At 43.0% G+C, this 21246-nt stretch overlaps 1 protein-coding gene across 2 annotated transcripts; it reads right to left on the reverse strand.

Annotated features, from left to right (window-relative positions):
* Positions 1-2437: 2437 nt before the first annotated feature.
* Positions 2438-18360, reverse strand: LOC311129995 (cobalamin trafficking protein CblD-like). 2 transcript variants are annotated; one of them, XM_084162576.1, is made up of 8 exons: positions 18235-18360; positions 17756-17802; positions 17509-17659; positions 17100-17320; positions 8210-8318; positions 7758-7888; positions 4103-4189; positions 2438-3898 (listed from the first exon to the last, which is right to left on the reverse strand). In XM_084162576.1, the coding sequence occupies exons 1-8, from the start codon at positions 18257-18259 to the stop codon at positions 3698-3700; spliced, it is 972 nt and encodes a 323-aa protein (XP_084018702.1). In that variant the 5' UTR covers positions 18260-18360; the 3' UTR covers positions 2438-3697. The 2 variants fall into 2 exon arrangements, with proteins under 2 accessions (XP_084018702.1, XP_084018703.1); XM_084162577.1 differs by having other exon boundaries at positions 18222-18271.
* Between the last annotated feature and the right edge of the window lie 2886 nt (positions 18361-21246).

Here is a 21246-nt window from a genome sequence, read left to right on the forward strand (position 1 = left end):
ATTTCAGCTCATGAAACATGGGACCAACACTTTACATGTTGCATTTATATTTTTGTTCAGTATATATATATATACTGCTCAAAAAAATAAAGGGAACACTTAAACAACACAATGTAACTCCAAGTCAATCACACTTCTGTGAAATCAAACTGTCCACTTAGGAAGCAACACTGATTGACAATAGATTTCACATGCTGTTGTGCAAATGGAATAGACAACAGGTGGAAATTATAGGCAATTAGCAAGACACCCCCAATAAAGGACTGGTTTTGCAGGTGGTGACCACAGACCACTTCTCAGTTCCTATGCTTCCTGGCTGATGTTTTGGTCACTTTTGAATGCTGGCGGTGCTTTCACTCTAGTGATAGAGCATGGCGTTTGCAACGCCAGGGTTGTGGGTTCGTTTCCCACGGGGGGCCAGTATTTAAAAAAAAATATATGTATTCACTAACTGTAAGTCGCTCTGGATAAGAGCGTCTGCTAAATGACTAAAATGTAAATGTAAATGTAAATGTAGTGGTAGCATGAAACGGAGTCTACAACCCACACAAGTGGCTCAGGTAGTGCAGCTCATCCAGGATGGCACATAATAATAATAATAATAATAATATGCCATTTAGCAGACGCTTTTATCCAAAGCGACTTACAGTCATGCGTGCATACTTTTTTTTTTTGTGTATGGGTGGTCCCGGGGTTCGAACCCACTACCTTAGCGTTACAAGCGCCGTGCTCTACCAGCTGAGCTACAGAGGACCACGTCAATGCGAGCTGTGGCAAGAAGGTTTGCTGTGTCTGTCAGCGTAGTGTCCAGAGCATGGAGGCGCTAACAGGAGACATTCCAGTACATCAGGAGACGTGGAGGAGGCCGTAGGAGGGCAACAACCCAGCAGCAGGACTGCTACCTCCGCCTTTGTGCAAGGAGGAGCAGGAGGAGCACTGCCAGAGCCCTGCAAAATGACCTCCAGCAGGCCACAAATGTGCATGTATCTGCTCAAACAGTCAGAAACAGACTCCATGAGGGTGATATGAGGGCCCGACGTCCACAGGTGGGGGTTGTGCTTACAGCCCAACACCGTGCAGGACGTTTGGCATTTGCCAGAGAACACCAAGATTGGCAAATTCGCCACTGGCGCCCTGTGCTCTTCACAGATGAAAGCAGGTTCACACTGAGCACGTGACAGACGTGACAGAGTCTGGAGACGCCGTGGAGAACGTTCTGCTGCCTGCAACATCCTCCAGCATGACCGGTTTGGGGGTGGGTCAGTCATGGTGTGGGGTGGCATTTTTCTTTGGGGGGCCGCACAGCCCTCCATGTGCTCGCCAGAGGTAGCCTGACTGCCATTAGGTACCGAGATGAGATCCTCAGACCCCTTGTGAGACCATATGCTGGTGCGGTTGGCCCTGGGTTCCTCCTAATGCAAGACCTCATGTGGCTGGAGTGTGTCAGCAGTTCCTGCAAGAGGAAGGCATTGATGCTATGGACTGGCCCGCCCGTTCCCCAGACCTGAATCCAATTGAGCACATCTGGGACATCATGTCTCGCTTCATCCATGTCTCAACGCCACGTTGCACCACAGACTGTCCAGGAGTTGGCGGATGCTTTAGTCCAGGTCTGGGAGGAGATCCCTCAGGAGACCATCCGCCACCTCATCAGGAGCATGCCCAGGCGTTGTAGGGAGGTCATACAGGCACGTGGAGGACACACACACTACTGAGCCTCATTTTGACTTGTTTTAAGGACATTACATCAAAGTTGGATCAGCCTGTAGTGTGGTTTTCCACTTTAATTTTGAGGGTGACTCCAAATCCAGACCTCCATGGGTTGATAAATTTGATTTCCATTGATAATTTTTGTGTGATTTTGTTGTCAGCACATTCAACAATGTAAAGAAAAAAGTCTTTAATAAGATTATTTCATTCATTCAGATCTAGGATGTGTTATTTTAGTGTTCCCTTAATTTTTTTGAGCAGTGTATATACATACACACAATACTAGTCAAAAGTTTGGACACACCTACTCATTCAAGGGTTTTTCTTTATTTTAACTATTTTACCTGTTAATTGAAATGCATTCCAGGTGAGTACCTCATGAAGCTGATTGAGAGAATGCCAAGAGTGTGCAAAGCTGTCATAAAGGCAAAGGGTGGCTATTTGAAGAATCTCAAATATAAAACATATTCTGATTTGTTTAACACTTTTTTGGTTGCTACATGATTCCATATGTGTTATTTCATAGTTTTGAGGTCTTCACTATTATTCTACAATGTAGAAAATAGTAAAAATTAAGAACAACCCTTGAATGAGTAGGTGTGTCCAAACTTTTGACTGGCACTGTATGTATGTATGTATGTATGTATGTATGTAATATGAAGGTTAGTTAATCAACAATAACCTCTTTCCCTTAACCCTGAAAGAACTGACCACTGGCACACAGAGACAAGATGATTTGGTTTATTGCATTTCACATGTGGACCTCTGGATAAAAGCTGCCACAAGAATCACAGACCCATTTCAAAAACAGTTCATTTTGTAGAGAGAGACAAGTACCCCCGTTGTCACGAGCACAATATTCAAGTTTTTGAGGGTTAACGGATCTTAGGACCTGTGAACAAGACACGAGGTCTCCATCTTAAAGGTAACATGGATCAAATAAGAGCTCTTGAGAATCATCTCATGACATCAGAAAGGTAAACCCTTATCTTCTGATAAAAATGGGGGGTGATCAACCCAAGTCAAGGGTAGCAGCAGGTTGTCCCATGTTGTCTTTATATCTAACTGCATGACTTATTCTACTGTGAAACTCAACTGGGCAGTCAATCCACCTTTAACCACTTTCTATTTCACATTCAATATAACCTTTTCTACAGTTAAGTCTCTGAGATAAAAATCTATTTTGCAAGAGAGACTCTTCAAATCAGGCCTTTAAGCACAATACACAGAAGGAAAAAAAAACACTGTATGGCATGAAAATAATTATAAACTGGGTGATTCAAGCCCTGAATGCCGATTGGCTGACAGCCGTGGTATATTAGACTGTATACCAGGGGTATGACAAAACATTTAGTTTTACTGTTCTAATTACATTGGTAACCAGTTTATAATAGCAATAAGGCTCCTCTGGGGTTTGTGATATATAGCCAATATACTCTGCGTTGCGTCGTGCCTAAGAACAGCCCTTAGCCGTGGTATATTGCCCATATACCAAACCCCCTCAGGCCTTATTGCTTAATTATAAACTGGGTGGTTCGAGCCCTGAATGCTGATTGGCTGACAGCCATGGTATATCAGACCGTATACCACAGGTATGACAAAACATTTATTGTTAATGCTCTAATTACGTTGGTAACCAGTTTGTAATAGCAATAAGGCACCTCAGGGATTTGTGGTATATGTCCAATATACCACGGCTAAGGGCTGTATCCAGGTACTCCGCGTTGCGTCGTGCATAATAACAGCCCTTAGCTGTGGTATATTGGACATATACCACACCCTCTCGTGCCTTATTGCTTAAATATACTCTAATGGTAAAACCCTCAGGGACCATGTGGGTGTGGGTATTTCACCATAGTACTATTTGGCTGGTTTCTATAGAAACGTGAACAACAAACAGCTCTCCAAACAGTAGTCGAGGCCTGTGTAAAGAGCCATGACACATCAAGGTTTAATAGCAACCACATACCAGACACTCTCCCATCATTCAGCTGTAGTTCCCTTGCAGCTTCTTCATGATATGGCTATGGGGAGGTGCGTTGGTGAAAACTGTCCCCACGAAAACATGTGTTCCCCACAAGTTGTGGCGGATGACTTTGCAGCAGCCCAGATCCTCGATGTTGAAGCCCAGGTTACGGTACCGCTCGTCAGTCTCAAACAGTGTGTTGTTGGTGTACGACCCAAAGAACTGGAAGACAGACAGATCACATTAAGGGAAAAGATCTGAATACTGCTTGTTTATGTTTGAAATATTTTACTTTAACAAATATAATCAATTTCAATTGTCAAGACCACACAATTGCCATCCCTGTGTCACAACTGTATGTACTGTCATGAGACAGCTATTTCTGTAGCATAGTGCTAATCCTTCAGCAGCTATGAGTTGTCTTACCGCCATGCCTGAGGATGGGTCTATGAAGTCAGCCCAGAAGCCTTCTGTCCTCAGGGCATAACAGATCTCCTTGGCACTGGCAACAAACTGTAACAGAGAACAATGCTAAACTTATCTTAAGACAATTGATTTGATTTTCATGTTTGTTTCAAGCATTCTGATTTTGCACTGTTACAAACGCGTGAGATAGTGTCAAACAATCTGATTGTATGTTGTTAACTAACAATCGTGTGAGGTACCTGCATGGCCTGCTATACGTTTTTTTTTTTTTTTTTTTTTACAGATACCAAGGTAAAGACCATCTCTTCAAACAGATCGCTATGGGTAATGGTATCACAATATCAGATCCACTGGTTAACACGTGAAACGGATGTCAATGTGCTGATAACAGTATAGCTTCCTCCACTGTCCCTGTCCCCATACCGGGCTCCAACCTGTTATCCTCTGCTCTCAACACGTGACCCTCCTTGACAACGTACCAAACGTTTGAGCTATTGTAAAATATCTAATTTGATAGCTCCATCAGCGACATTTCAAGCTAGCTGTGGAGTGAGCTAACGGTACATTAACTCTGTACACACGCAACAAGTGCTGTTGTAGAGATGTAGCCCATTACTGTGACGGGAGGGTACTAGGGTACCTGTCAGTCTCTAATAAATGAGTGCAGTCAAGGGGGGTCAGCAGCACAATTAGACCGATTCTCAGACAAGGGCATGTTAACCAGACGGTGAATAACACAGTCACAAACAAACCCTGCTCTTACACGCTCTGCCCTCTCACACTCAGACTACTAACAGAAGTATTCTATTGTAATGCTGGGATCGGGAATAAGTCATGCACAATCCCATTATCATGAACAGAAGAGTACTACCAGTGCAGTCTTAGTCGGAGAGACACAATTAAAGTTGACATTCATTCTGCAGCTGATTTACAACAAATAGGTTCTTGCTAATACTTAGAGGCATTGAGTTTGAGAGAGTACAGTTTAATCCTTTCAATTCCTTAGAGGTAAACAAAGATAGTGTTAAAATATACAACATGTTTGCCATAGACTTGCAAATCATAACTCCATACTGCTTCAGGCAGTAAAAGTGTCAGAATGATCTTCAGTAGTTCTGTAAACAATCAAAACAGAGCAGCGAATTTAACAGACATTTTTATTGATTAGCATCCGGGATAATGTGTGTCCAAGTCTTTACTGTGTTGTAGTGTCAACAAATTGCATATGCGTTCAGTGGACATCTTCATAGGTTTAGAAATAAACAGCACAAGGCGGAAGCGTTAATTATCACTTAGCAACGGCTATGGAGGAGAAAGTGGAGTTCTCGGAATGTTCAATCGCATTGGCCTAACTCTCTCCCTCCATACACACACACACACACACACACACACATACATACATACATATATATATATATATACACAGTACCAGTCAAAGGTTTGGACACCTTCGCTGGTGACACTGTCTGGGATTTATTTAGAATTCAAGGCACACTTAACCAGCATGGCTACCACAACATTCTGCAGCGATATGCCATCCCATCTGGTTTGTGGTTAGTGGGACTATCATTTTTGTTTTTCAACAGGACAATGACCCAACACACCTCCAGGCTGTGTAAGGGCTATTTGACCAAGAAGGCAAGTGATGGAGTGCTGCATCAGATGACCTGGCCTCCACAATCACCCAACCTCAACCCAATTGAGATGGTTTGGGATGAGTTGGATCGCAGAGCGAAGGAAAAGCAGCCAACAAGTGCTCAGTATATGGGAACTCCTTCAAGACTGTTGGAAAAGCATTCCAGGTGAAGCTGGTTGAGAGAATGCCAAGAGTGTGCAAAGCTGTCATCAAGGCAAAGGGTGGCTACTTTGAAGAATCTAAAATCAAAAAAATATTTTGATTTGTTTTACACTTTCTTGGTCACTACATGATTCCATATGTGTTATTTCATAGTTTTGATGTATTCACTATTATTCTACAATGTAGAAAATAGTACTATATATACAGTACCGTTCAAAAGTTTGGGGTCACTTAGAAATGTCCTTGTTTTCGAAAGAAAAGCATTTTTTTTGTCCATAAAAATAACATCAAATTGATCAGAAATAGTGTAGACATCGTTAATGTTGTAAATGGCTATTATAGCTGGAAACGGCTGATTTTTAATGGAATATCTACCTAGGCGTACAGAGGCCCATTATCAGCAACCATCAGTCCTGTGTTCCAATGGCACGTTGTGTTTGCTAATCCAAGTTTATCATTTTAAAAAGGCTAATTGATCATTAGAAAACCCTTTTGCAATTATGTTAGCATAGCTGAAAACTGTTGTGCTGATTAAAGAAGCAATAAAACTGGCCTTCTTGAGACTAGTTGAGTATCTGGAGCATCAGCAATTGTGGGATCGATTACAGGCTCAAAATGACCAGAAATAAATAACTTTCTTCTGAAACTCATCAGTCTATTCTTGTTCTGAGAAATGAAGGCTATTCCATGCGAGAAATTGCCAAGAAACTGAAGATCTCGTACAACGCTGTGTACTACTCCCTTCACAGAACAGCGCAAACTGGCTCTAACCAGAATAGAAAGAGGAGTGGGAGGCCCCGGTGCACAACTGAGCAAGAGAACAAATACCTTAGTGTGTCGTTTGAGAAACAGACGCCTCACAGGTCCTCAACTGGCAGCTTCATTAAATAGTACCCGCAAAACACCAGTCTCAATGACAATAGTGAAGAGGCGACTCCGGGATGCTGACCTTCTAGGCAGAGTTGCAAAGAAAAAGCCATATCTCAGACTGGCCAATACAAATAAAATATTAAGATGGGCAAAAGAACACAGACACTGGACAGAGGAAGATTGGAAAAAAGTGTTATGGACAGACAAATCGAAGTTTGAGGTGTTCGGATCACAAAGAAGAACATTTGTGAGACGCAGACCAAATGAAAAGATGCTGGAGGAGTGCTTGATGCCATCTGTCAAGCATGGTGGAGCCAATGTGATGGTCTGGGGGTGCTTTGGTGGTGGTAAAGTGGGAGATTTCTACAGGGTAAAAGGGATCTTGAAGAGGAAGGCTATCACTCCATTTTGCAACGCCATGCCATACCCTGTTGACGGCGCTTGATTCGAGCCAATTTCCTCCTACAACAGGACAATGACCCAAAGCACAGCTCCAAACTATGTAAGAACTATTTAGGGAAGAAGCAGTCAGCTGGTATTCTGTCTATAATGGAGTGGCCAGCATAGTCACCGGATCTTAACCCTATTGAGCTGTTGTGGGAGCAGCTTGTCTGTATGGTACGTAAGAAGTGCCCATCAAGCCAATCCAACTTGTGGGAGGTGCTTCAGGAAGCATGGGGTGAAATCTCTTCAGATAATAATGCCAAAGGTCTGCAAGGCTGTAATTGCTGCAAATGGAGGATTCTTTGACGAAAGCAAAGTTTGAAGGACACAATTATTATTTCAATTAAAAATTATTATTGCTAACCTTGTCAATGACTACATTTCCAATTCATTTTGCTATATTTCCCATTCAAACTCATTTCATGTATGTTTTCATGGAAAACAAGGAAATGTCCCAAACTTTTGAACGGTAGTATATATATATATATATATATAGCTATCTCTGGGTAGAACTACCCAGTGTTGATTGAGACCCAAACTCACTTTGTCTAGCATCAACTCCCTCTCTTTGTCCACCGCCTCACACCACGCTGTCATGTCATTCTGCGTCTTCTGGGTCACTGTGACAACCGTCATGAAATTGTTAGGGGCCTCAGGGAACATTGACTCAAACTCTGTAAACACATGGGGAGAACAAGCATGGTCAAAACTTCATAGAAACGATCGACATTCCTCCAGTGTTTGAGCCCCCTCTACTGGATGTATGTAGAATATCAATTTCATAACAACATGTAGACTCCTTCCACTTCTTTTCCCTACAAATTTCCCACTTAAGGGTTAGATATAGTTTACACAAACTTGAGACAGTATAACAACAAGTTGGAATATGTGTCAGAAAATGCGTGTAGCATGTTCGGAGTGTGTACTGTTACAAGACTGATCACATAGTAGGCCTACATCTGTTTGGTCAAAGGATAACAAAACCATAAATGTACCTTTCTTCAGCAGCTCAGGGCAGGATTGTATGGCACACTCCACATTCGAGTTCTCAAAGTCCTGTTCTGCTCTGTTGACCTTTTGTTCTGGGGGAGTGGCCGCTTTCGCCTAAGAAAAACAATTAGGGAATGTACCTGAAAATTATACTGGATAATATGCATACGCTTCTTTATCTTTCTTATCAACGCGAACAAAAAAGGTACACAATTATTTTACATGCCCAGAGCATTATGGATGTCGAAATAACACTCCGAAATTGTGAAAATTATGATAAATCCATTTTTCTGCTGTTTGAAAAAAAAAATTATCCTGGAATTTCAGCCTGTTCAGCAGATGGGATGGAGTTTTTGGCCCAGATCATGATGTCAATCTGATCTGATTTTAATAGACCAATGACTGTTCATCTGGGTATCAGATAATCAGGGCTGTCTATGTAAATATCTTCAAATGTATTACCTAATGCCCAGTAGGACTGGGCGATACGGCCTAAAACTCACGTCTCGATTTTATCACGATATATACACTTCCGGTCAAAAGTTTTAGAACACCTACTCATTCAAGGGTTTTTCTTTATTTTTACTATTTCTACATTGTAGAATAATAGTGAAGTCGTCAAAACTATGAAATAACACATATGGAATCATGTAGTAACCAAAAAAAAGTGTTAAACAAATCAAAATGTATTTGAGATTCTTCAAATAGCCACCCTTTACGGTTATGACAGCTTTGCACACTCTTGGCATTCTCTCAACCAGCTTCACCTGGAATGCTTTTCCAACAGTCTTAAAGGAGTTCCCACATATGCTTAGCACTTGTTGGCTGCTTTTCCTTCACTCTGCGGTCCGACTCATCCCAAACCCCCTCAATTTGGTTGAGGTCGGGGGATTGTGGAGGCCAGGTCATCTGATGCAGCACTCCATCACTCTCCTTCTTGGTAAAATAGCCCTTACACAGCCTGAAGGTGCGTTAGGTCATTGTCCTGTTGAAAAACAAATGATAGTCCCACTAAGCCCAAAGCAGATAGGATGGCATATCGCTGCAGAATGCTGTGGTAGCCATGCTGGTTAAGTGTGCCTTGAAATCTAAATAAATCACAGACAGTGACACCATCAAAGCACCCCCACACCATAACACCTCCATGCTTTACGGTGGGAAATACACATGCGGAGATCATCCGTTCACCCACACCGCGTCTCACAAAGACACAGCGGTTGGAATCCAAAATCTCCAATTTGGACTCCAGACCAAAGGACAAATTTCCACCAGTCTAATGTCCATTGCTCGTGTTTCTTGGCCCAAGCAGGTCTCTTCTTCTTATTGGTGTCCTTTAGTAGTGGTTTCTTTGCAGCAATTCGACCATAAAGGCCTGATTCACACAGTCACCCTGTGAACAGTTGATGTTGAGATGTGTCTGTTACTTGAACTCTGTGAAGCATTTATTTGGGCTGCAATTTCTGAGTCTGGTAACTCTAATGAACTTATCCTCTGCAGCAGAGTTAACTCTGGGTCTTCCTTTCCTGTGGCGGTCCTCATGAGAGCCAGTTTCATCATAGCGCTTGATGGTTTTTGAGACTGCACTTGAATAAACTTTTAGTTCTTGAAATTTTCCAGATTGACTGACCTGCATATCTTAAAGTAATGATGGACTGTCGTTTCTCTTTGCTTATTTGAGCTGTTCTTGCCATAATATGGACTTGGTATTTTACCAAATAGGGCTATCTTCTGTGTACCCCCCTACCTTTTCACAACACAACTGATTAGCTCAAACGCATTAAGAAGGAAAGAAATTCTACAAATTAACTTTTAAGGAGGCACACCTGTTAATTGAAATGCATTCCAGGTGACTACCTCTTGAAGCTGGTTGAGAGAATGCCAAGAGTGTGCAAAGCTGTCATCAAGGCAAAGGGTGGCTATTTGAAGAATCTCAAATATAAAATATATTTGTATAACACTTTTTTGGTTACTACATGATTCCATATGTGTTATTTCCTAGTTGTAATGTCTTCACTATTATTATAAAATGTAGAAAATAGTAAAAATAAAGAAAAACCCTGGAATGAGTAGGTGTGTCCAAACTTTTGACTGGTACTGTGTGTGTGTGTGTATATGTATATATATATATATATATATATATATATATATATATATATATATATATATATATATATATATACACACACACACACACACACACACACACTAAATGTTTTCACTACATTTGTTGTACAATTGAAGGCCAAATACACTGCATTTAAAACAGTCAGCAAATTATACGTAGGCTGAATATATGCCTTCCACAACCATAAGACCCACTAACAATGTCATAATTTTTTACATAAATAGTTGTACCTACTCATTTTGCAATAATCACTGATCTGGCTTTCAGGTATGTCTATAAAAATGCCCTTTTTGTAAAAAAATAAAATAAAATCACCAGAACTATGCATAATGCACATTCACTAACAATGAGGCATTATAGAAAATGAACACGGGTCTCATAAACAATCTCTCAAGCACAAGCCCACGTACTAGTGAGTAGCCAGCTAATATTTATATTTCAAGTTTAGCCAACTTGGATCTAGGTAGAATTTCACAAGCTCTGAATTCAGCTAACAAGGCAAAACAGTTGAATTGTTATGAACACAACCTTCTGTCCGTCTCCAACTGTTTGAACAGCATGCTCAGATGTTGAACTCAAGTGGCCTACCTTATTTCTCAGAATGAGAATGAGCTGACAATTCCTTATATAATTGTTTTATGCTTATTGCACATTTATAAAACACAGAATAAACAGCTGGTATAGCGATCTTTATTTGACAAAAATGCTGCTAGCGATACGTGGTACCGTAATGCGCGCGCTACAAACTGAACATTCATTTTCCAGAATGAATGTTCATTGGTACATCCGTTTTAGTAGTGTCTGCTCTGCTCAAAATTTGAGGAGTTGAAACGGTTCGAAAGGTTAACTTCTCCTCTATTACAGTAAAATAATGTCTCCAAGTGTTTCGGTGTCCATATGACCGATTCTGTTGGACCAAACCTCAAATGCAAATAGTGAGTTGAAACAGTTTGTCAGAGAGGAAGAAGTGATCTCTAATCTTTGTTGTTGTAAGGGGATGGGTTTGGGATTGAGGCGAAGTGAGAGGTTTCACTCTCGCCATAATCTGTCAAAAATAAGCCCAATGCGTTTCTATAGGCTTATTTTTGACCTAAACTTGTCGCCTGCCTTCCCGCCTTTGGGACAACGACTCCCATTGTTAGAGACATGAGCATCTTGTCATTACATACAGATCTCTGGTGTAAAGGTGCACAGCACAGAAGGAGCGAACGAGACGAGACCAAAAAGACAACATGAGAACATAAACGCTCATAAAAACGAAAAATAAATTTTGAATATCGCGCAAAAAACAAACATGCATTCGAATTAATCTAATTAATTCGATATTACGCCCAGCGCTAATGCCCACACGATCAGACTGACAATTTCAAGGGCCAAAATAGGCTGAGGGAAATCAATGATAGAAAATATATTTTGGAGTTATTTTCATTAAATAAACAGTAATTTATTAGACATAACAAAAAACTGCAGGGGCGATTTAAATGAAATCACTGCGGATCACCATTAGGCCTAGTTCCACACACATTTACATTACATTTTCGTCAATTAGCAGACGCTCTTATCCAGAGCAACTTACAAATTGGTGCATTCACCTTATGATAGCCAGTGGGACAACCACTTATATATATATATTATTTATTTTTTTGGGGGGGGGCAGAACAAACTAGGGCCAGGACAATACCAGTATCATGATACTCGTTAGTATCTTGGCAAGGAAACAAAACAAGCAGGGGATTTAACTTCTTTAGAAAAACAGCCCTGGTGTTGGAAAGCGCCGGAGAAGATGGCTGCCGTTTTACAGCCCTCTAACCAATTGTACTATTATGTGTGTTTTTCCGCGTTATTTGTAATTTATTTTGTACATAATGTTTCTGCCATCGTCTCTTATAACCAAAAAGAGCTTCTGGATATCAGGACAGCGATTACTCACCTCATATTGGACAAAGATTTTTTCTTCAACGAGGCGGCCGCGAAGGATATCCTACAGACACCCGACAAGGCCCAAATCCCCGTCATTCGCATGAGGAAGAGACAGAGATATCGTGGACGTAGGTCGGGGTGCCTTGTAAGGATCCAACGGCGAGTGAGTAAACTGCCGCTCCCATCAATCCTATTAGCCAATCTTCAATCATTGGAGAACAAATTGGATGACCTAAGATTACGGTTATCCTACCAACGGGACATTAAAAACTGTAATATATTATGTTTCACCGAGTCGTGGCTGAACGACGACATGGATAACATACAGCTAGCGGGCTATACGCTACATCGGCAGGATAGAACGGCTGACTCCGGTAAGACAAGGGTGTAAGTGGCGGTCTGTGTATATTTGTAAACAACAGCTGGTGCACAAAATCAAATACTAAGGAAGTCTCGAGGTTTTGCTCGCCTGAGGTAGAGTATCTTATGATAAGCTGTAGACCACACTATTTACCAAGAGAGTTTTAATCTATATTTTTCATAGCTGTCTATTTACCACCACAAACCAATGCTGGCATTAAGATTGCACTGAATGAGCTGTATAAGGCCATAAATCAACAGGAAAACGCTCATCCAGATGCAGCGCTCCTAGTGGCCGGGGACTTTATTGCAGGGAAACATAAATCCGTTCTACCTAATTTCTGCCAGCATGTTAAATGTGCAACCAGAGGAAAAAAAAACTCTAGACCACCTTTACTCCACACACAGAGACGCATACAAAGCTCTCCCTCGCCCTCCATTTGGCAAATCTGACCATAACTCTATCCTCCTGATTCCTGCTTATAAGCAAAAACTAAAGCAGGAAGCACCAGTGACTCGGTTAATAAAAAAGTGGTCAGATGACACAGATGCTAAGCTACAGGACTGTTTTGCTAGCACAGACTGGAACATGTTCCGAGATTCTTCAGATAGCATTGAGGAGTACACCACATCAGTCACTGGCTTCATCAATAAGTGCATTGATGATGTCGTCCCCACAGTGACCGTACGTACATACCCCAACCAGAAGCCATGGATTACAGGAAACATCCGCACTGAGCTAAAGGGTAGAGCTGCCGCTTTCAAGGAGCGGGACTCTAACCCGGACGCTTATAAGAAATCCCGCTATGCCCTCCGACGAACCATCAAACAGGCAAAGAGTCAATACAGGACTAAGATTGAATCGTACTACACTGGCTCTGACGCTCGTCGGATGTGGCAGGGCTTGAAAACTATTACAGACTAAAAAGGGAAGCACAGCCGCGAGCTGCCCAGTGACACAAGACTTCCAGACAAGCTAAACCACTTCTATGCTCGCTTCGAGGCAAGCAACACTGAAGCATGCATGAGAGCACCAGCTGTTCCGGATGACTATGTGATCACGCTCTCCGTAGCCGATGTGAGTAAGACTTTTAAGCAGGTCAACATTCACAAGGCCGCAGGGCCAGACGGATTACCAGGACGTGTACTCCGAGCATGTGCTGACCAACTGGCAAGTGTCTTCACTGACATTTTCAACATGTCCCTGACTGAGTCTGTAATACCAACATGTTTCAAGCAGACCACCATAGTCCCCGTGCCCAAGGACTCTAAGATAACCTGCCTAAATGACTACCGACCCGTAGCACTGACGTCTGTAGCCATGAAGTGCTTTGAAAGGCTGGTCATGGCTCACATCAACAGCATTATCCCAGAAACCCTAGACCCACTCCAATTTGCATATCGCCCCAACAGATCCACAGATGATGCAATCTCTATTGCACTCCACACTGCCCTTTCGCACCTGGACAAGAGGAACACCTACGTGAGAATGCTATTCATTGACTACAGCTCAGCATTCAACACCATACTGCCCTCAAAGCTCATCACTAAGCTAAGGATCCTGGGACTAAACACCTCCCTCTGCAACTGGATCCTGGACTTCCTGACGGGCCGCCCCCAAGTGGTAAGGGTAGGTAACAACACATCTGCCACACTGATCCTCAACACGGGGGCCCCTCAGGGGTGCGTGCTCAGTCCCCTCCTGTACTCCCTGTTCACCCATGACTGCATGGCCAGGCACGACTCCAACACCATCATTAATACCACCGTACCTTCTCCGCTTATCAATCCGGTTTCCGAGCTGGTCATGGGTGCACTTCAGCCACGCTCAAGGTCCTAAACGATATTATAACCGCGATTGATAATAGACAGTACTGTGCAGCCGTCTTCATCGACCTGGCCAAGGCTTTCGACTCTGTCAACCACCGCATTCTTATTGGCAGACTAAATAGCCTTGGTTTCTCAAATGACTGCCTCGCCTGGTTCACCAACTACTTCTCAGATAGAGTTCAGTGTGTCAAATCGGAGGGCCTGTTGTCTGGACCTATGGCAGTCTCTATGGGGGTGCCACAGGGTTCAATTCTTGGGCCGACACTTTTCTCCGTGTATATCAATGATGTCGCTCTTGCTGCTGGTGACTCTCAGATCCACCTCTACGCAGACGACACCATTTTGTATACATCTGGCCCTTCATTGGACACTGTGTTAACAAACCTCCAAACGAGCTTCAATGCCATACAACACTCCTTCAGTAGCCTCCAACTGCTCTTAAACACTAGTAAAACGAAATGCATGCTTTTCAATCGAACGCTGCTGGCACCCGCCCACCCGACTAGAATCACCACTCTTGACGGGTCTGACCTAGAGTATGTGGACAACTACAAATACCTAGGTGTCTGGTTAGACTGTAAACTCTCCTTCCAGACTCACATAAATAATCTCTAATCCAAAGTTAAATCTAGAATCGGCTTCCTATTTCGCAACAAAGCCTCCTTCACTCATGCTGCCAAACATGCCCTCGTAAAACTGACTATCCTACCGATCCTTGACTTCGGCGATGTCATTTACAAAATAGCCTCCAACACTCTACTCAGCAAATTGGATGTAGTCTATCACAGTGCCATCCGTTTTGTCTCCAAAGCCCCATACGCTACCCACCAATGTGACCTGTACGCTCTTGTTGGCTGGTCCTCACTACATGTTCGTCGTCAAACCCACTGGCTCCAGGCCATCTATAAATCACTGCTAGGCAAATCCCCGCCTTATCTTAGCTCATTGGTCACCATAGCAGCACCCACCCGTAGTCTGCGCTCCAGCAGGTATATCTCACTGGTCATTCCCAAAGCCAACACCTCCTTTGGCCGCCATTCCTTCCAGTTCTCTGCTGCAAATGACTGGAACGAATTGCAAAAATCTCTGAAGCTGGAGACTCTTATCTCCCTCACTAACTTTAAGCATCAGTTGTCAGAGCACCTTACCGATCACTGCACCTGTACACAGCCCATCTGAAATTAGCCCACCCAACTACCTCATCCCTATATTGTTATTTATTTTGCACCCCAGTATCTCTATTTGCACATAATCTCTTGCACATCTAGCATTCCAGTGTTAATACTATTGTAATTATTTTGCACTATAGCCTATTTATTGCCTTACCTCCATAACTTGCTACATTTGCACACACTGTATATATATTTTCTGTTGTATTTTTGACTTTATGTTTTGTTTTACCCCATATGTAACTCTGTGTTGTTTTTATCGCACTGCTTTGCTTTATCTTGGCCAGGTCGCAGTTGTAAATGAGAACTTGTTCTCAACTGGCTTACCTGGTTAAATAAAGGTTAAATAAAAATAAAAATAAAATTAAGCTTGCCGACGACACAACAGTGGTAGGCCTGATCACCGACAACGAGGGGACAGCCTATAGGGAGGAGGTCAGAGACCTGGCCGTGTGGTGCCAGGACAACAACCTCTCCCTCAACGTGACCAAGACAAAGGAGATGATTGTGGACTACAGGAAAAAAAAGAGGACTGAGCACGCCCCCATTCTCATCGACGGGGCTGTAGTGGAACAGGTTGAGAGCTTCAAGTTCCTTGGTGTCCACATCACCAACAAACTAACATGGTCCAAACACACCAAGACAGTCGTGAAGAGGGCACGACAAAGCCTATTCCCCCTCAGGAGACTGAAAAGATTTGGCATGGGTCCTCAGATCCTCAAAAAATTCTACAGCTGCACCATCGAGAGCATCCTGACTGGTTGCATCACCGCCTGGTATGGCAACTGCTTGGCCTCCGACCGCAAGGCACTACAGAGGGTAGTGCGTACGGCCCAGTACATCACTGGGGCCACGCTTCCTGCCATCCAGGACCTCTATACCAGGCGGTGTCAGAGGAAAGCCCTAAAAATTGTCAAAGACTCCAGCCACCCTAGTCATAGACTGTTCTCTCTGCTACCGCACGGCAAGCGGTACCGGAGTGCCAAGTCTAGGTCCAAAAGACTTCTCAACAGCTTCTACCCCCAAGCCATAAGACTCCTGAACAGCTAATCATGGCTACCCGGACTATTTGCACTGCCCCCCCACCCCATCCTTTTACGCTGCTGCTACTCTGTTAATTATTTATGCATAGTCACTTTAACTCTGCCCACATGTACATATTACTTCAACTACCTCAACTAGCCTGTGCCCCCCGCACATTGACTCTGCACCGGTACTGTTGGTTAAGGGCTGTAAGTAAGCATTTCACTGTAATGTCTGCACCTGTTGTATTCGGCGCATGTGGCCAATAAAATTTGATTTGATTAGATTTTATACAGACATCATTATGTATCTTATTTATTTTCCAAGCTATAGCACACAATAGGTTACATACAGCAGGTTTATAAAGGAACAAAGATTTTGGTCTGCTTCCTGTTTTCATTTGCGGTACTGGCATCGTCACAGCCCTAGAAGAAATGTGTGTCAATTGTCATTCCAAATCTCACTTACTTGGAACTCTCCGACAACATGAGCCAGGAGGAACTCATACCTCTCGCTGCTGGAGGGGGCAGACAGCACGTCGGGGACTGTCTGGTGGACTGGGCCTTTAATCTTTTCTTCTGCTGTACTCTCCAGGTGGCAGTCGAAGCCTGCAATACCTGGCAACTGGAAGCGCTGGTCCTGAGGCCCGATCGGACCCATGCTCTCATCAGGCCACACTGTCCTGTGACCTGATGTAATCAAATAACAACGAGACATAAGTTAACACTTTCTAAAACATTGGGAACTGATTTTATTTTATTTCTTTCAAGAAGTTGATCCAATCATTGAACTGGTTAACTTTCCTTCTGAATAACAGACAGTTGGTTTATTATATTTATGTACAGTAGCATCATTGTGATTAGAGGTCTGAGCTTACCAAGATCAGGTGGTGTGAAGGCTAATCGAGGCTCATCAGAGCCAGAGGATCCAGCACCAGAGAATGTTCTCTGGTTGGGTCCAGCGATCCGCCGGACCAGTACATGAAGCCCTGGCAGGTATGTCACCAGTCTGGCTCTACTACAGCTCACCTGAGGAACAGAGAATGAACATCACCATCAGGTCACACACGACACACTACAAAAAACATGTTGTGTGTGTGTGTGTGTGTGTGTGTGTTGACTTACACTGGCCATCCTGTTGGGCTGCTCTCTTCTGTGGTCCACTTGTAAAACTGCAAAAGAAAAATGACTAAATTAACTAAACGCATAGCTAGCTAGTCAAACTTGACACCGAACACTCGAGGCAGGTGCATCAACTGATTGCTAGTACTAGAATCAAGCTAGCTAACGTTAGTTAGTTAAAAACAAACAGCAGTTAGTTAGCTAGCAGCTTTCTGACAAATTATTTGAACACACATTTATGAATATCCTATAAATGACATCGTAGTTCTGTCATTTATTGTGCTCATTTATGATAAATATTTCAAACTAGATAACTATCTGCCTCATTACATAACGGGCTTCAGAATGGCACGCTTGCTAGCTAAAAAGTGAGAGCTGCTGCAACTACTGCTAGCTATTTTGCTAGCTTCTAGATGGAATATTTCTCTTAGTTGATAGGGTCTGACAATCGTAACTTCAAAAGTTTTACCTTAAATATATACCTTGAAGAATATCGCCTTCTTGCATGCATAAATCAATAAAATACGTTGAGAAAATAGTTTTGATCTGCGTTTATAGCTAACTTGCTAATTGCCTGCGTCACATTGCTTTCGATTTGCACATGCGCCCCTTCTCCCTCATACTAGATATCATTCTCTCTCTTTCTCTCTGATACTGCCCACACTGTAGCAATACACACTCCACGGTCTCTGTTTCCTGGCAATAATCACACTTTCCTGTTGGATGCTTTCCTATCACATGTATGGTCTTATTCAACTGGCTGTGTCCCACCCTTAATCTTGTAAAAATAGCCTCCTCTCTTCTGTCCCTTCCTGCTGTCCTCCCCTCCCCGACTTTCCTCTGTACTTGAAATAAATGCCTGACCTTATTATCTCTATTCCACTGCCATCTCTGCACCGTCACTGTCCATATCAGGTTTTTTTGCCTCTGCCTTGCTCATTGAAACTACAACATCAACATCCCCACTACTAAGTGCTTGTTTAGCCAGTACATCAACTGCCTCGTTCCCCTCCACCCCCACATGGGCTGGGACCCAAGTAAATCTTATCTGTATACCCATCTGTCCATCAGCTCCGCCGTATATACAGCCAGATGATCTGTAATACGTTTCCTGACTCCCACCCCACTTTCCTGCACTACAAATGCTGACCCAGTACGTCCTGTCCTTGGATCTTTTGAACCATCTGTGTAAATGACCACAAAATCCTGAAACACAGTATCCAGACATCTCTTAAACAAATCAGATGGATCAACACTCTCCCTATCTTTCTGTAGTCTCTCCAACACTTCTAGATCAACTACTGGAGGCAGGAGTAGCCATGGTGGATTTACAGGAATAGATACCGTTGGACTAAACTCCCTTCCATACAGTCCCATCTCCTTTGCCTGGGTATTACCCACCCACCCAAAGCTCATGTTCTGTCCTCGCTCATGTTCCCAGCATGCCTGTAAAATCCCTTTCGCAGGATGAGACACCCCATGTCCCTCTAGGTTGACCCAATAATTAATTGCCAGCTGCTGTCTCCTAATCTGCAATGGCATATTACATTTTACATTTTAGTCATTTAGCAGACGCTCTTATCCAGAGCGACTTACAGTTAGTGAGTGCATACATTATTATTTGTATTATTTTTTCATACTGGCCCCCCGTGGTAATATATCCCCCATCTCCACCTGTAGTACAGCCACTGGGGACATCTGAAACACCCCACTACATATTCGGAGTCCTTGCCCCTGTATGACATCTAGCCTTTCCAATGAGGTCCGGGCTGCCGAACCAGTAACACGGTTGCAAAACCAATAAAAATATAAAAGCAACATGCAGAATCATGTTTGTCCATTAGAGGTTGTCATATACCTATCCATGAGTAACAGCATTTCTCTACAGATTGGTACTCTTGGTGCCAGTGGCAATTCTAATGATTGTTTTCAGACAAGATTAACGTGACAGGGTAGGAACCAAAGTGTTTCATGTGGGACTGTAATTATTGATTTACCTTTACAATGTATAAAATTACCCCTCTATCTTTAGCTCATATGAGAACTTGGTACCTGAAGGTGCATGTGTTTATACAGGTAGGTTGTCCAGTGTTGTTGCTGTTCCAATGTATTTATTTTAGGGCAACTTTCCCCAGTATCAGTATCTAACGCCATTTAGCTCCGATTCAAACTTCCATTCACCAACTCTGCAAGCTTTATAATGTCAAAATACATTAGTTACTCACCAGATATGGAATTTCACTAAGTAACTATCTTCGTTTACTCCCGTTACGGTCAGTATGTTCTTCCAAAAAGGTCTAAATAAAAATGTACAGCCTTTGTAAACCCAATACTTTTCAAAAGTATAAATGGCATTTTCCATCTTGCTAGCTTCGAGACCAAATCGCCAACCATCCAGGTGCACATTTTACTAACCGTATAATGAGGCAGCCTAAGAAATAACTAGTGCTGGCATTAACCTTGTGTTTTGTTATTCGTAATCCTGTATCATTTATGTGATCATTTTGTTTTATTGAGATTGATTGTGCCTTATAGCAGCTGTGATGTCACGAGAGGCTGTGTCCTGGAGGGACGTTACATCCCCCTGAGGTGGCTGCAAACCCAGACAGCTATGGCTCCATCTGCTGGTATGGTCGGGAACTCCACCCCTCTATGGCCAATCTTCCCACGCAGCTGAAACAAATGAGGAGCTGATGAGCTGAAGGTTTGGAAAGGGAAGAGACACACTGAGGGAGTGTGTGGGGGGTGAAGAAACACAGTCTCTAACCTGGGCTCTGGAGGACAAGAGTGCTGCACGTCCACTTCCATGAGGAATATAAGGATTTGGAGATACTTACCTTTGGAAAATACTCACCTTTGGATATATGCACCTGTGGAAATACGTGAGAGACATTTGGAAGGACTTTTTGCTGGGTTGGCCACTAGCTGCAACGTGGACTACAGTAAGGCTGGGGAAAAGTTATCTGAGCGAGTGAGAATTATGATGTTGGATGTGGAAGAGACATCCCTGAACTGTTAACCCTTAAAGAGCCACAAGAGAACAGACTTTTGTTATATTTTCGTTAATTTCCCAAGACCTATAATAAAATCCTTGGTTTGTTTGAACCTTGTCTCCTTGCACTACTTGAGCAACCCCGCTGAAAGCTGTGTAGCCTCTCGTGACGTCACAGATGGTGGAGAATACGGGCAGCTCAAGCGTTAATAGTGCATGTCAGAGGAGGATACCGAAGGTTTGATCACCCAGTTTTCCAAGTTGGCCGTAGGCTCCCCGCCGACTGAAATGGAGGACATATTGAAAGCCCTTGTTGCTGGCCAGCAAGCCCAGATGCAAGCAACCGTGGCTCTCTTGGAGGAGCAAAAGAAAGCCAACCTTCTGAAGGCAGAGGAATTGCAGTTGCAGAGACAGAGGGTTGTCCAAAATACCCGCCCAATAAAGGCAAGTGACTTTATATCTAAGATGGGAGCTACCGATGACATTGAGGCATACCTGCATG

Source organism: Coregonus lavaretus (assembly GCF_964263955.1).
Source record: "Coregonus lavaretus genome assembly, chromosome: 5".
NCBI lineage: Eukaryota > Metazoa > Chordata > Actinopteri > Salmoniformes > Salmonidae > Coregonus > Coregonus lavaretus.

What these genes read in the sequence shown, in the direction of transcription:
- LOC311129995 (XM_084162576.1), bottom strand. Translation starts at nt 18,259, where the DNA reads ATGCAAGAAGGCGATATTCTTCAAG. An exon ending in AGAAGGCGATATTCTTCAAG is followed by an intron (nt 17,803 to 18,234) that starts GTATATATTTAA and finishes TTTCTTTTGCAG; the next exon opens with TTTTACAAGTGGACCACAGA. An exon ending in ATGTTGTCGGAGAGTTCCAA is followed by an intron (nt 8,319 to 17,099) that starts GTAAGTGAGATT and finishes TGTTTTTCTTAG; the next exon opens with GCGAAAGCGGCCACTCCCCC.